This window comes from Vidua chalybeata, chromosome 1, assembly GCF_026979565.1.
Source record: "Vidua chalybeata isolate OUT-0048 chromosome 1, bVidCha1 merged haplotype, whole genome shotgun sequence".
NCBI classification, from domain to species: Eukaryota; Metazoa; Chordata; class Aves; order Passeriformes; family Viduidae; genus Vidua; species Vidua chalybeata.
In genome coordinates this window covers 21,329,845-21,346,792 of record NC_071530.1, presented here as the reverse complement: position 1 = coordinate 21,346,792, position 16,948 = coordinate 21,329,845, and the positions used below count along the sequence as shown (strand labels likewise).

At 38.4% G+C, this 16,948-nt stretch overlaps 2 protein-coding genes across 3 annotated transcripts in view; one reads left to right on the top strand and one right to left on the bottom strand.

Moving 5' to 3' along the window:
* The window catches only part of LOC128792368 (uncharacterized), a 30,155-nt gene that overhangs the window by 9,184 nt on the left and 4,023 nt on the right, over positions 1-16,948 (top strand). The window lies entirely within an intron of this gene.
* FAM171A1 (family with sequence similarity 171 member A1) overlaps positions 229-16,948 on the bottom strand; it is an 87,376-nt gene continuing 70,656 nt past the window's right edge. The window contains exons 6-8 of the mRNA XM_053950495.1: positions 7,543-7,659; positions 4,959-5,073; positions 229-4,330 (exon numbers count right to left, since the gene is read on the bottom strand). Coding sequence (XP_053806470.1) covers positions 2,626-4,330; positions 4,959-5,073; positions 7,543-7,659 — 1,937 coding nt within the window. The 3' untranslated portion in view covers positions 229-2,625. The remainder of the gene's footprint in view (positions 4,331-4,958; positions 5,074-7,542; positions 7,660-16,948) is intronic.

Here is a 16,948-nt window from a genome sequence, read left to right as displayed (position 1 = left end):
TGTTACCTCAACTGCATTAACTCTATTCCGGCTTCATTTAGCATGTGGCCCAGGTGTGGATATAGAGAAATACATTTCATAAACTATGTATTTTGCAAAATTAAACTATCACACCAATTAAAAAATACTATTTTAAAGAAGATTTGAAACATACTCACATTGTGTTTGTTCAAGTATATTTGCTGTATTAGGACCACAAATCATCAAATAAACATAAAACCAACACAATTAAAGAAACAAACCACTGCAATTTAATAGCAACAATCTCACTTTACAAGATAGCAATGATGGAAACTTTGCAAAGGAATGTGAAAAAAATAATGTAATCAAAAATGACAGATTTAAGACAACAGAAAACTGGAAATTAAATAGCACAATAATTCTAGTATGCGGAAATTTTATTCAGAATGTTTACTTATGCAGCATTCTGATTAAGTGACACTGTATTACCAGCACTTACTGACATCTGATAAATACTATGCCCTTAAAGTCGTATTTTTCTGTTCAGACCTTGCACAAACTGACAATAAGTAACCCAGAGCCCAAAACCAATTCACAGGTGGTCAGTACAAAATTCCTAAACAGAACAGGAAAGGACCTGCCACATACACAATGAGTAAAATATAATTTAGTGCTAATATGGTGATTTCAATATTCAATGCACTCCACAATATTTCAGATTGCTTTTACAACATATACCACTTTCAAACATGAATCAAAGCAAAAGATGATCTGGCTTTGTGGATGGAAAGGAGCATTGACCTGGGAACTAGGAAACTGGGATTCAACTCCTGTCTAGAGATCAGGTTCCCAGGTAAGACATACAGTAATATGGAAATTACAAGACTCACTTTCTATGAAAACCTTGAAATTTACTGAAAATAAAGTAATGAATGTGAGTTGGGGCTTATTATTACAAATTAAATAGGAACTATATAGCACTTAAATCACTTTGGAGATTATGTATTAACTTTAGTAAGCATGACTGCTGCTAATCTGCATAAAAATAATTGAATGAAAGATGATGAACTGAATGTATACAAAGGATTCCACAAGAGCAGAAGTCACATACTTCCTCTTCTTTGAACCCAATTCATGAAAACTTGAGAAGAGTGCAGTTAAGTGTGAGTACCCACAGAAATCTCAGAAAGAAAACTGGCCCACAGGAAGTGTGACTCCACAGGGAATTTTGGTGATACCAGGATTTCATTTCCAATGTCTTCAGTGATACTTAAGCAAATCATTATGTATTTATCAAGATACAGAGGATGCTTTTCTGAAAAGGGGTCTAAATTTCAGTATTGACTTAAGCTCATGAGAAATGCAAAAGAAAGTAAGTCACATGAGCATAAATATGCACAGGAAAAATGAAATAAAAGTATTTTTCTTTTAAAATACCATAAAATAATGTGATAATCACTAACAGAGTAAAAAAAAATCCACAAAGATACTTTTTGCAGTTTATTTTCAATTATAATTTTTGGATAACCCAGCAGCTCTGTATGGAAAAAGCACAGAAGAGTAATTCTGGCACTTTTGGATAGTACATTTGTTTTTTCCCCAAATTTTTCTAGACACATTCAGTCCACTTGCTCAGTCGATAGTCCATTTTATATGAGCATGATTAGCTCATGGGATTCCAGAGGAAACTAACAATATATACAGTCAATTGAACTATCTTCTTGGCTACTCTGGGCCCTTTAAAATGTCTTCTAAGTCTATCCTGGCTAAACAGAATCCACAATATACATGATAGCTATAGAATACACGGTATTGAAATGAGAAATGCTTAGCACAAAATGGGACTCTTGGCATGCAGCTTAAAATAAAAGGTAGAAGTTCAGAAGTTTATAAAATCTCAAATGGGGTCAATTAAAAGGACTTAGCAAAAGAAGGGACTGTTCATTGTTACTGTAAAAAAGGCACTTTGAGAAAATGGTACCAGAATTGGAGGAATCTTAGTCGACACAAAGTTCAGTTTGGTTTCATAAAAAGGCTTCAATGCTAAGGGATGCTACTCAAGTTTCCTGCAGTTGTACATTAAAATAAATTGCTGAGTAGTTTATAATAAAGGACATAATATGTTTACAACCAACTTGTAAAATTAAGAAAAGCATAGTATAAGCAAAATATTACTAAAAGCAGCAATGCATAGCCTTTCATTGAGATAATGCACAATTTTGGACACCATGTGTCTAACTCCTGTTTTTAAGATACTTTCAGTAGCATTATCAACATAAAATTGGCCTACAAAACAAAAGCTTTACCAGCTCCCGTTCATAAGGAGATTGAGGTCATAAACCAACCAAAACAATTTGTCAGTATTTTCAACATCCTGGATGACCAATATCAAGTATATGGAATAACAATCACACTCTTTGTTCAGCTATCTCACTGGAGGCAGCTGTTAAATCAGAGGAATGATTTTAATTCTTTTCTAACATTTACACAGTAATGCATTTAAGTTCTTTCAAATGTTGCTCACCACAGTTTGTTTTTCTCTTTTCTCTCCACAATATAAAAAAAAAAAAAAAAAAAAAAAAAAAGAAAAAAATATCAAGCACTTCCACAGAAAGGATATTTGGCAATTTTATACTCCACTGAAGGGTGGATTTTCACAATAGCTCATTTTAGATTGAAAGTCATTAGTGGTCTTTCCTCTCGTTTCTGCCAAGGACTCTTCTTATCTTCACCTTGGTCATCTTCCTCATCCTCCTCATCTTCATCATCATCATCTTGAATGGATGTTCCATGTTCAGGACTAGTTAATGGCTCTGGTTTGGTATCCACAGTTCTGGTTTCCTCCTGCAGGCTGGGCAGCTGCACACCACTTCTCTTACTGGTGCCTTCTAGGAGGCATCGGAGAGCATTGTCCTCAGGGCTACAAACTGCTGTTCCACACTCGCTGCCACTTTGGTCCATATCATCCAAGTACACAAGCTGTGTGTAAGCTGTGCTATCTGAAACCTTCCGCTCTCTCTGCTGGTGCTCCTGCACTGGGACGTGACTCTGTGGCGCAGACAGATGATCTCCTCTTCCCTTTCGGGCAGATTTTGGTTCATTCATGTCAACACCAGAGTCCAAACTGGCATCGTTACTCCCGTTCCTACCAGCTCTTTGGAGATCAATGTATGAATGTCTGACGTGAGCATTTGAACGCCCATCTAGAGAAACAAACCATGCTCGAGGATGAGGCAATGGCTTTCCACCTCCTAATTCCATCAAAGCCTTTTCTGTAAGAAGCTGCACTTCGCTATTCATCTGAGCCAGGGATGCATCGTTAAGAGAGGCAGGAATGGAAATAGATTCAGACATGGAAGCATTTTGCTGACTCCACTCAGCTGCACCTGCATCTTGCAAATGTTGCTGAGATATTGCTTGGGATGCCAACTGCTGGGGCTGCAGCTGCTGGGCAGGGTGTGGGAAAAGCCGTGCGTGAGTGTTAGGAAGCTCAGCCTGAAGTCTTTCTATATCAATCTGCTGGTCAGCTGGGACAACCAGGGGCTGGCTAACAAAAGGGTGTTCTCCGGGCAGCTTCATGTAATGACCTGGGATGACCAGTGCAGGCAAAACCTTTCTGTAAACACTGTCATTGACTTGGTCAACAGAATTGCAGCAGATTAACTGACCTGGTCGAGGGAAAGACGTAGGTCTTTCAAGGTGATCAACTGAACGAGACATCATACAATCAGTAGGTCTGCAGTCCAGCAGCTCTTTTTCAGGGGCTGAAGGTGTGGGGTATATTTGTTCCTGAATATTGTACTTACTTCCAGTAGCAATATGGTTCATAGATACTTGAATTTCTCTCTCTTGCTTTTCAAATAAAGGCTGAGACAGCATAGTATTGTAACTTCTCCTATACTCATCTTTGATAGGGGACTCATAGCCTTCACCTGTTTCTGCAGATTTTCTTGTCTTTAGAGGAAAACTATCTGCTGACTTGTGGTAGTCTTTCCTTAGAGACCCACTGGGAGTCAGGTCATCCAAGGAAATTCTGCTCTTGTCTTTCTCCTTGTCAGAAAGCAGCTCCTCTCGGGAGCTAAACTCCTGGGAAGTACTGAAGGAGTGTTTGAGCATAGGTGTATGCATATCTGCTTCTCCAGTAGGTGATACCATCTCCATGTGGACAGCACTGATTAATTCCTTTGCCCCTGAGTTTTCAGCGTGTCCATTGCTAGCAACGGACAATCCACCTGGAAATTCTGACTCACGACGTGAAAATATTAAATTGATATGGGACATTGAGGTTGCTTGATCCTTCTTAGAAGTGTCCAGTGCTGTCGAAAGTTGTAGTTTCTTATGATGTTGACGTGGTCTTAGACATTTTCTTCTATAAAAGGCAGTAACAAAAGAATTTATACATTTATGAATGCTGTACACAGAAACAAGAGAAGCCAGTGTGTTTTAACAGAAGATTTTTAAGCAGTGATTAGTATTAGGGGAATTGAACTTTTATTACATAATCTAAAAATTAAAAGCTTATCCCAGCAGCGAAGATAAAATTAAAGACTAACTAATGTCATTTGGGAAATATCTCAAGTACCAATTGCAAACTGGAGTAAATGTCTAGAAAAGGCAAGTATAAAATCACTCATTAGCAGGCATTTGCTGATAATTTAACATTCATTTTAATACAACACCAATAGATCATTTGCAAATGCCTAACAGGTACAGAGATCTTGAACCTATGCCCATGTTTGATAGGAAATTACATGGAGAACACAGGTACAGGTGTGTGTGATTCACTCGACTACCATCCTCCCAAAGGCAGGAATTTATATGCTGCATGTAACCAGGAACACCGGAAATTTGATCTCACTGTTTCTTTCAAGCGTTTGCTTGCCTTTCCCCCCCCCCCCCAAAGGAAAAATGTTTCAATACATAAGTTTTTAATTTCATAAGCACAAAAAACCTTGTCTTTTCAACAAGAACTAAGTAACCAGGATGGTGATTCTTACCTGCAATAATACAAAAGCAGACACAGCAAGACTAGAAGTATGAGAGCCATCCCTCCTAAAATTGCCAAAAGAAACATTGTGTGATAGCTGGTAATGTCGTGTGTTACAATGGGACCTGGAAGGCCAGAAAAGAGAATTTAGACCTGTAATAATCTGCAATTAGGAAGAGGAACAACAGTTGAACAAGGAGGGGGACACTTTCCCTTATTATGAGGGTGTTAAACAAGTGCTGCTCATAGCCCTGGTGCCTACTGACCAGACCATCTCTGGAGAAGGGAGCAAGTTGTGGAGAAAGCATGTGTTGGTTTTCATGACTGCAAGTCCAACTAGCTCATTCTGTGGAAAAGCAGTTAGTTTCAATGGGAGCATGCATCAGTGAATGCTGCTTTCCAGGTCCTAATGCTGACACCATGTGCCAAAAAGCTCTCGCCACTGGAGAAAGTCCATCTCAGCATCTCCCAGCACTGTAATGCACGAAGCAACACTGGGGGAAAAAACTGCTCTTTAACATCTGTGGCTCTTCACACTAAACAGTACAGACAGTGCAGTACAGGATTCGCTGGAAGATGTGTTGGTGCTCTGAAGTCTGGATCAAGCCAAGCCAAGCAGATCCTCAGTAGCTTTAATTATCAGGCCACTAGTGAAACAGTGTTGTAACTCCAGGTTTAAATAACGCTTAGTAAATGTTCTAACACACAAAGGAATGCACACATGTGGACATATGTTCACAATTATGCCTGTGTGACCCAGTTGGTTTGTAAAATCTTTATGATGATTTTGAAATAAAGACCCAAATTTTCATCTGCAGGCAAGAAGGTACAGCACCAGCTGGCAGACTAACATGCATGTACTGTGAAGGACAGCAAACTTGGCCAACTTAGAGGGTCTAGGTCATAAAGTTTGCAAAACCTCATCTGTGGATCTTGAGTGGTCTGTAGAGCCACTGCTAGGAAAACAAACATAATTTTTGTCCATTTTTGAGATAAGAAATCAAATAGATTCAATTAGGAGATAAAATATGCAAAAATTCATTAACTTATTAAAGTAACATAAATTATACTGCATTTGGGAAATCTAAATATTTATACATTCTATCCCACCACTACCATTACGTAATTGATTTTACAGTTGCTTTAGGACATTAAGTAAAAAGAAGACAAGATAAATAATTTGAATTTTTCATTAAAATGTTGTTCTCATTGCAACTAAGTTTTAGGAACTCAGATCTAGACCTAGAAGGAAGAAAAAGTAAAATACAAGTAGAAACTCTGCCATACAACGTAAATCACAAGGACAAATAATCATTCTCTTGTTAAGAGTTACAGGCCTTTTAATCTCAGAGTTACAAGCAAAATTCCATGACTAGTGTAACTTCCTTGCAATCTGGGGCAGAGCTATACTGGGAAATGTTTGGCTCAGAGCAGTTGCTTTTTATTCAAGAACAATTATTTTGTAAAATTCCATTAAATTTATTATGATAACTTATTCAGATCTGCACCTGCCTCTAAATTCTGTTCAGCAATGAATCAGCTGAATATTCCAGAATTTAATATCTATGATTTAAGAGAACCTCAAATAAAAAGCTCACATATAATGAAACAACTTAATGATATGTATGAGTAGACTTGAAAACCTGTCCTCATGTAAGAGTTTGGTTTTGTTGGTTATATTTAGTTTATTGAGCTTGCACAGCCAAGGCAAGCATGTTTTCATTTCTACTGATTAGGTTTTTATCTGGAAAGCCTAATGCAATCTGTAAGGAGTTCTGGGTTGGATTTTTTTTTTTTTGATTGATTGATTGACTGATTGGCTCATTTATACACAGAGGTATTCCAGATTATTGGTGACTGAAGAGCTACTACCGAGAAATCTGAGGCAGACGCAGACAGAAAAGAAGGAAGCAAAAGTTGCAGCATTAATAAAGCTGCAAAGCACATATAATTAATACCTAGTTCAAAGCCATTTTTTACAGTTATGCCAAGAGGTTTGCAGATGGCAGTGCCACTCTAAAATACCTCCTAGAACTTTTAGGCTAAGTTATTCACAGTGTAAATTCATCAGTCACCAAGATGATGCAAAGCGTAACTCAGGGCAAAGTAGGCATCTTCAGTGCAAAAGGAAAAAAGTGTCAATCCATCCATCCATCCATCCATCCATCCATCCATCCATCCATCCATCCCTAAGTGTCTAACCCAGGATAATGATGGTTTTAGGTGTATTCATATCTCTGTGACTTTCTGTACAGAAACTTCAAAGCTGCTGGAATACCAACACACTGATGCTATGACTCCCACTGTTTTCTAGTAATGGTTCTACCAGGCAGTGGTGACACAAATGCATCAAAGCAGGAACACTTTGAAATGTTCTCCATTGAAATGATGCAGATATTTTGAGCACCAGGGTTGCCCCACACAATCCTGAAAGGATTTAACCCTTTATTTTCAGATTTCTGTTTTCTAATAATCCATTCTAATAATCAAGCTGTGGCATCTTAGATGAGGTCATTCTGAAAAATATAAACATTATATATAAATAAATAATTACCCAGTGCTGCAAATATCAACAAAATCCAATTCCATCTTACCTGGGATAGTAGGTGACATAGCTGCAACCCAGTAGCCCAGCTGAGGCGCAATATAAGTCCAAGTCAACTGATTTCCTTCTTGTTGTACAATGCCCAAACTACTCTTCAGCCATGTCCCTGTAAATGTAGAAGTTGTAGGAAGATTACATATATTCACACATTCCTCTGCAAACGAGGAAAATCAAGCAGCAACAAAACCTGTCCATGTGCGCTAGGGCCCGTGTGTGTTGCTGTGATGTTGTGCCTTCTGGTCACTGGCATTTGAGAGCACCCACGGCTTTCTCAGAAGCAAAAAACCCCCAAACCCAAAACCTTTAACATTAAATAAAACTTCAAAACCTGTTAAAAGAAAACATTTATTGTCATATTGGGTTCCCCTGTTTTGAATATGGATATTCCTGAAGCTGATTATATGCAGATAGCCCACTTAAAAAATGTAATTCAAGAGACATCACATCTCTCTGACCACACTTGAGCTCTACACACCACCTTTCTACCAGCCCTGGCTGTTAACTTCTAGAAGACAGAGGAAAATGTTTCCTCAAAATGGCTTTCCTATACAAAAAGCAAGCTTAGTTACTGCCAATGATCAAAATTACAATGAACCATCACTGTGATTAACTCCGTTAATCATTCAATATCTGTATAATACCCCCAGGAATACTGTTTGGTAACAGATGATGAGTTTTTTAAAACATGTTTCTCAAAGGAAACAAAATAATTTTCTTTTAGAATTATAAAATGATAATTCCAAAACAAGTAAGAGCAACGATTTTAAAGCAATGTGTTTAAATTCACATAACTCTTGAGTAATCCAGATTGACAATCTGCACTAGTTGAGAGTTCATGAAGATTAGTTTTATTCCAAGAGTTGGGTTATGAAGACCTTTACAACTGAACCAGCTGAATGCCTTTTTGTAATTCATTAAGATCCCCGATTCTGTGGCTGTCACCTTAGTTTCTGATGTAATAAATACCCAGAATGGGTTTTAGACTGCTCCTGTAGTCTTTGAACGAAACACAGATCTGCTGGCCTTGACATGACGGGCAATCACTGAGAGGCCACCCCTGGTTCCAGACAGTGTTTCCCAAACCTTCAGTCCTGGCTTGGCACCTCCAGTGGGTGCCATAATAGAGGGCCTGGCCTCCTTAAAGCCTCACATATTTTGATGGCCACTACCAGGATGCTGATCTGTGTACACAGAAGGGATAAACCCCTCTGCATTTCTGTAGTGAAGTTCTCTATTTCTGTGCTGAAGGGGGAAGAATGCTGTGTTTCCCTTACCCAGCTTCAAATGCTCACTTGAAAGGCAAGCTGCATCGTGTACTTGTGATTCCCCTTCCTTTAAATAAGTCTCCTACTTGTAATTCCCAAAATGGTGCTTTTCATTAGATGTCACTTAGGATTAAGGAACAGCATTTTGGATGACAGTCATCTGAACACTCAGCAGTAAGTACAGAACACACAGAAGAGGTGCTGTGGCTAGGTTTGTTGTTTTTGTAATACATTAAAGATCCTGATGATTTCTTCTGTGTTCCTCAGATTATCCACCTGTGCAAACCCTCCATAAGAATGGCTTTTTTGAGTATTTCTTTCCTCCCTACTACTGATTTTTCCTATGTAAGACCACTGTCTTAGCCAAATAATAAATCCACCTGAATACAGTGAAAGGTTTAGAAGAATACATGATTGAGAGGCTTTCTAGATCTAGATGACTACTACTGCCAGATGCCAACTGTATTTGCAACCAAACTGAATTTGTTCAGGGAAAAGGAATTACTGATGTAATTATCAGTTTTCCAAGTATCATTTCCAGTCTGCAGAGGGTAGCAATAATCTGTTATTTCATAAAGGAAGTCACACAAGACAAGAAATTTTAATTTACAGTACTAAAAGGACCAAAATCTGTGTACACAGATTTGCATATGTGGCCTTTATAACTGTAACAGAACTGTAACAGAAATGTAACATTCATTTACCTCTCTTGGGGAAACATTTTCAGGAAAAATAGAATGGAATTGTCCACAATTACATGGAGTTTCTGGAAAATCTATGAAAAGTAGATTTATTTTTCTCCATTAACATGGCTATTAACCCTTCAGATTCTCTATCCATGCACTTTCAGGGAAGAAGTCATACTAATAGCCCTGAAGGTGAAAAATAACCTTTAAGGTCTAGAAATTGCTTTTATCTTGTCTCTAAAATGCCATTTGGTTAAAAAAATACGTAATCTTTAACCTTGTCATTTTTCTTTTTCTGCAAGATCTGGATGATGAGAATATGTACCAATTATTGAAATACACAACGATGTGAAATAAAACTTTAACAGAGATATAAAGTGCTGATTAGAAATAAAAGGAAGGACCAGGGTGATAAATACATTAAGTTTCCCATATTTTTCTTATAATCTCCAAGCCTTTTAAATTCACACACAAGCAGAGTGTAGACATGTATGTAATTCGGTGAAGTTCAGTACCTTCCATGTCTATTTCTACATCTGTCTCCTCGAGCAGAAGCTGTTACTGATCCCCTCACTAGGGGGAACTTGTGTCCAGCATGCCTTACCCACATGATGCTGCCTCCCAAAATGCCTTTTGCTCAGTAATACTCTGCATAATGCAGCCATCAAGGAGCTCAGAGAGGCTGCAGGCATATTGCCATGAACAGAGCTCTGCTGCTGTCCTGCCAAACCAGCAGCAGCTCAGGTTGCTCATATTTTAGCAACAAGAAGAATCCCTTATTTGCAATGGAAGCAAAGAAGAGTCTACTGCATAAGCCTCAGACAGGTTTCACACTTGTCTGCTGCTCACTTAGTTCACCTGTTCTTGGTAACCACTGGACTTACTCCAGGCAATGTGCTGGTCTACATAAATTAAGGAAAAATGTAATTCTGTCTCTCTGTTATAGATAGTTAAGATATTTCAAATGCGTAAAAGATATATCCAATATTGGTCATCTTTAAACAAAAGAGATGCAGCTTTTGTTGACCATATCCTACAAATTGGTGTATTATGACAGAAAATAGTAACTTCTAAATTGCACTACCCCAAGTTCCTTCACCAGGGTGACACCAAGCATGGGTTTCTTGACCCATGAGTACACAATCTCATCGTCAGCCCTTTAATACTTTCATTGTCCAACACTTTGGTGCTAAATTTGCCTCGAAAGGTTTCACCATCTCTTACCAGTAGTTCATTAATAAAACAGAGCATCCTCCCACATCATGGGATGAAGAAAGCAAAGAACTCCATCCTTTACAACAGCAGCAACAAAACAGATTTGAGTGGAAACAGCTGAGAACACAAAGTCCTGTACTGTTTCTTTTGTGAACAAATAGCTGAAAGCCAACCTGGTGTTACTGGAGGGAATTGACATACCTCCAGTATTCTGCAAATCCATCAGCATTTCCAGGTCTCTCATATTTCATTCTTTATAGGTTCTAATTTCCTGGTTGCTTTTTAAGTATCATTAAACAAACAGTGCTCTTGCAGCTCCTTACATGCAATGCCTTGCTGTAATGACTAATGCTGGACCTTCTATTGAGCAAAACCCAATTGCCTGGCAGTGACTGGCTGTGCTCCTACCATTTCACGCTGCCTTACATGACCAAGAGTTCACTGCTGTGCAGCCTTGAGAACAAATTCCCTATCCTGCTTCAGGTTCCTCCTTGGAGTTGAAAACAAGATGCTTTCCTGATCTAAAAATGAAGCCAATGACCCTCTATGTCCTCACACACATGCTGCTGTAAGCAAAGGAGGAGACTGGGGCAGTCAGTAAAGATCTTTGTCCATTTTTCTATCAATTCCTGTGCAGTAGCCTGCAAATGGAAGAAGAGCAAGCGGCATTCATTCTTTCTGTGTTGTCAGGATTACAACTGCAGAACTAAGCAGGAGGATTTAGAAGGGAAAATTGGTCTTCCCTGTATGCTGTGTTCTAATAATTTAATTTGTTATTTTCCGAATATCCTGTAACATCTACTTCTTCCTTCCATCCAAGTCAGCAAAATCAATGAGCTCCACTGCTTATTGATATTTATACTTGATTTGTAGTAATTGTTAAGTAACAAGTAATACAGGATTACTTAAAAAACCCGAAACCAGTAAAAAGAGCTGGATGTAATGGAAGTGATCATTTTTGCTCAAGACTGTGTCGTTCCAAAGAAAACTTGTCCATGCCTCTTTGGAGCAGAAACAGCAAGCTCAGTGTAGTTTGTAAGCACTGCATGATTTGGGCCAATTCACCATTAATTCTTAAAGACTTTCTGGTGCTTCATGGAAAACTTCTATATATAGAGACATTCTTGCTTATAGATCATTTTTACATTTCTCTTCCTCTTTTTCCTCTCTTACTGCTCAGTGGAGCCAACATGCTGATCCAAGATTCAAGTCAGGGGAGCTGTCTTCTGGCTCAAACTAACAGCAGGGAGAGAACCTAGATGCTTTAAGCTTTTCTCACCAAAATTATACTGCCCGTTACTGACTTTTTGGAATAAATGATGTAATTTAACAAATTTATTCTTCATGCTTTCTTAAAAAGCTTTTGAAGCATCTACCCACCACTTGTTCATATACTGAACTCAAAAGCAAGGTAAGAGAACACAGCAACGAATGTAAAAATCAGAGTACTTTAAAGATACACAAATCTAAAAACAATCAGAAGGAAAGCTGATGTCCATCTGACTGCAAAATTACCAGAGAAGTTCAAGATTTCAGCAGAGCAGGAGAGATAAATTCTGCTAGAGAGAAGCATCTTAATACTTTGCAGTAACTTTGATTGTAATGAACACACTCATGTATCTCAGGCAGCTTTTAGGACTTGCCAAGGGAGGCCAGAGGGGGCCTCCACTGAACAAATTTAACAAAAAATGGCTTGCACATTATGAACAAATCTAACAAAAATGGTTTGCACATTAAATCCCTATTTCAAGATACATTCAGCATTAAGAACACCCTTTTGTAATTTAATTTGGTTTACTTCTGAATCAGACTGAAAAATGGCATTTTCAGCAAGGAGTGCCCAGATGGGCAGCTATTGCAGAGAAGCCACTGAAGAACAGCTATTCCAGACTATCCCCCTGCACAGTCAGGTCACTGCAGGTATGGCTGGTTTGCCCAGGAAAGAGATGTCCTGTTGTCTTCAAAGACATCAACTATTTGATGAGACAGCTTGCTGGAACCAGGCAGCATGAATGGATACATGATGCCTCTGAGTAAGACATTGCTTCCATATTTTAAAGCTAGGCTTTATTATTTTAAATTGATCTGTAGTGAAATCCAGGGAATTGTCCCTCTGGCATCCATGTGTGCCTGTGCATGCTGACAATCCCACGCTGCTCCAGCTCAAGCAAATGGCAAACTTCCCACTGGCCTTGATGAGGCAGGAGTGCCCACAGGACCATCTGCTCTAGGGAGAGATGCATGGGACTCTTGCTCCAGCCAAGGAGAAGGAGGACAACCTCCCCTCCTGTGATCTACCTGCAAGGGGAGTTCTCTTGCTGGCACCCCAGCACAGAGCTTGGCTCTCTGGGAGGATGTATAATGCTGCTTGCTTCAGGTTTAACTTCCCAAGCTGACCATTTCAGAGCCTTCCAGATCACCACTGCTGCAGGGACTTCTGCTGACTTTGATTGTGCTTTCTTTCTATCACTGACTAAAATAGTTCTAGTAAATGACTGTCAGATGGGTGTGCTGCAGCCAGCAGCTTCCCCCAAGGACAGTCATAAATATTGCTTGTTATACTATAGCTATGGTAGCTATGGTGGTTTATTTCCATAAGTTACTTTTACATGTAAGCTTTTGTTAAAAAATTCTTCCATTGATCAAATACCGTTTGCTTTTTATTTTGCTTCTTTTAACTGGCAATAGGATCATCCAATCCCACTCAAGCAGGGAACTGCTTACTGTATTATTAAGTAACAGAAAACTGTGTTATTTACAACATTAATTATTTCCATCCAAGAGGTTTGACAAATAAGAGGAAATAATTAGTAAGAGAGCAAATTAAACATAATCCCATATAATATGAATTTATTTTTAGTCACAAGATGATCTTTCCTGGACAAAAGCACTTTGGAAAGAAAAGAAAGGTACTTTTAACTGTACTGGTTAATAGCATAGATGTTTTAAATAAATATTCCTTAATAAGAAGTGCTTTTCTTTCAGCATGGATCTCTTTTGTGCTGTCTAGATGTCTCTTAAGATTGCTCTGCTTAGGCAGAGATTCACAATTAAACAGAGATACATGTGTCTAAAGGAACGAGGCAGATTTTTATCAGACAGTGTAGGACAGCAAAGGATATTTAAAACATATTAAAAGTGCTTCTAAAAGTAATTGATTTAGACACTGCAAATGGCAGCATTATTAGGAAGAGTTAATCAAGGGCAAGTTTGTGAAAAGAACTTCCTAAAGCATGTTATGACATACATAAATTGTAGCTTTTCATTCTACCAGTTTAAAGCTGCTTATCAGATTTCTTTTTCCAACTGAACATCACCTTTAATCTGCATCAGGAGGGGAAGTTTTACTAGAGAGGGATGAGATTTTTGGTATTACTTTTGTTCTTTTTCTAAAAAGCTTTTAAAAATCCTGAAATGGAAGTAGAAAATTCCTTCCTGAATATTGCTGGAGCTTACTCTCCTCCTCACCTTCCCCCCAATACACATGGGTTTAAAAATTCATAGTATTTAAGTTAATATTACAATTTTGTTTTCAGGGTTGCTAGGCAACATCAAAAAATAAACGTCCCTGCTCTGAGAGCCCAACACCCTCATTATTCGTCCACTCTTACAGAATTTGTTACACAACCCTTCCAGGGCTAAATCCTGCTCCTGTTTTAGCAGCACCACCATTATTTCGTTAACTAAAAGGGAAATGCTTTTACCATTCTACCTTGAAGATTTTAGCAAGGAAATCAATGAGTTCAATTTATTGTTTGTGCCTGAGAAGGTCTGTGGGTTTTTTGCAACTCTTCTCATTTTTCCCCTTAAATCACCTGTCAAGTGTTTAACAAACGAACACACCAGTTTTCATTTTTCATTTTCATATTTTTTATTTAATAATCTTAATTATATCTGGGCAGAAGGCAGGGCACATTGTACACAGGACTGCTCACACTGCTTTGGTCCCCTTGGAGTATTTCCTTCCAAAATGACTTAATAAAGAAAATGACTTCCATACATAATTACTGGTTAATAATTGTATTTCAAAAGGAACAGCTTAGTTATGCCTGTTGGACCACCATCCCTAGTTACTGGTATACATGAAAGATACTGCCTTTAGAATTTGCTTTACCATGTTATTAATCATATTCAGTCAGTTACTGACAAAATTATCAGAACATGTAATACATAAATGCACATGCACAAAACACTGCATGCCTTTTCCTTCATTCAGCCTCACAATCACACTCACATTCAGTTTCTATTTTTCAAACTGGAAGTGGAAAGAGAGGCACACTGGGATTTGATCTAACATTGCAAGGCTGCAGAGCGAGGGGTTCCCAAGTTCTCAGCCTCTCCAGCCCCATCCCAGCACTATCCACTCCTACCTAGATTCCCACCAATCTCCAGGTCTTCTTCAACTGAGGCAGTTGAATAAGCACAAAGGTGTTTTCTCCATTTCTGGAATTCTGATGTCTGCCTCTTCATAACTTCTCCTGCCATGGCTTCTATAGGTGGAGCTATAGGGCTGTCTACATGACACTACATTATTAAAACGTGCTCCCAGAAGCCAGGGATCCGTTTCCAGTTTTATTTCCTTGACTACGTATTTGTAGATTATTTGTACAAAGATCACTACATTTTGGCACCAACGTGATTCCTTCAATGTACTCTTAAGCATTACCTTCATGCCATACCTCATCTGCTTTGATATAAATGTAACTTAAATGGTGTACAAGGTGGGCAGAGGATTAAGCAATCCATTCATGCCCTTTCATATGTGTAAGCCACAACATCCATTTTGAAAACACACACTAATAAACAAACACAACTGTCTCCTATGACTCTCCAGAGAAATCCTGAGAGTGAGAACATACCTCAGTGAGCTACATTGTGAAGCATCAGAGGAAGAGCTTCTTTTTCTTTCAATGCTGAGGTCTGTCTAAAACTCTGAGATGATATCTGCACCTATTATGTAGACACTGTACATGGTAAAAAGCTGTGTTTGGTAGATGCCATTTCTATGGCAACATACAAAATATGAAATTCTTTGAGAGCAGTTAGTTAAGAACCTGTATTCTTTAGTGTATTTAGACTTTTAAGAATAATTTAAGCTTTCCAGCTGAGATTAAAAAGGAAGTCAAAATCAAATAGACAAGGAATTTTTAAACTACAGAAGTAGCTTAACCTTGAACTTCTGTGGTTTTCAACTTTGCAAACCAATCTCCCTATCACCACTGAATCCGGTCTAGAACCACGTGCTCTGGATCTGATTATATTAAGCTCAAACCTTTGGGGGCAAGGAATGTGATTTCCTGAGCATGTCCATTTCTCATGCATAGAAAACCCACTAAAAGTCATGAAGTCCCAGGCCATGTGTGCAGCTGCATGCACTCCAAATGCAGACCATCTCTCCAAGTGCAGAGGCACAAACTCACACCCAGTGCCAGGTCAAGTGACAGGTTGAGAATGTTTCTGTTAAATTATTATTTTCTGTCAGTCACACAGGGTTATGAATGTGGTGGCAGTCAGAAATCAATCAAATTCACAACAAAAAGAAATGTTTTATTTTTAAATTAAAAGACAGTATTTTCTTTGGGTAGATTATCACTGCTACCACCTGGGAAGCTTAAACTTGAGACTTTTATAAATAAACCATCTTATCTGCAAACAATGCACAGTGAACTAGACTGGTAGATATACAGTAATCTGCTTACACTTTCTGCCTGACAGTAGCTGTCACTCTCTCCCTATAAACACTATGAACAAAAAACAAGCATAAGTTCACCTCTACAGAATTGTAGTCAAGTTTAAGTAGGCACCAATACTGCTTACACATAAGTATATCCTCATGACTTCTTTTGAGCACAGAAAACATTATCTTGATTTTGCTGAGGAAGGAACATCTGGAAATTCTGGTTCTACAAAAATCAATACAAATTTTACCACTGACAGCAGAACGTTACCCAGAAAAAACAAGTACCAGACTTTTAAATGCATTTAGAAATCTATTACGGCATTAAATGCAGTCAGAAAGTAGCAACCAAGAAGAGGGGAGTATATAAAGCACTGTTTTTTATGAAGTTACAAAGAGTTCCCTAAGACACTTTTCTCCATATTCTACCATCACTTTACATGAGCACATGGCTGAAATTTCAGGCACTGGGGAAACATCCTCCTCTGCAAAGAAGCCAGTCATTTAAAGACAACAAGGTCACATCCAAGATGTACAACCAAGTGTTTGGGG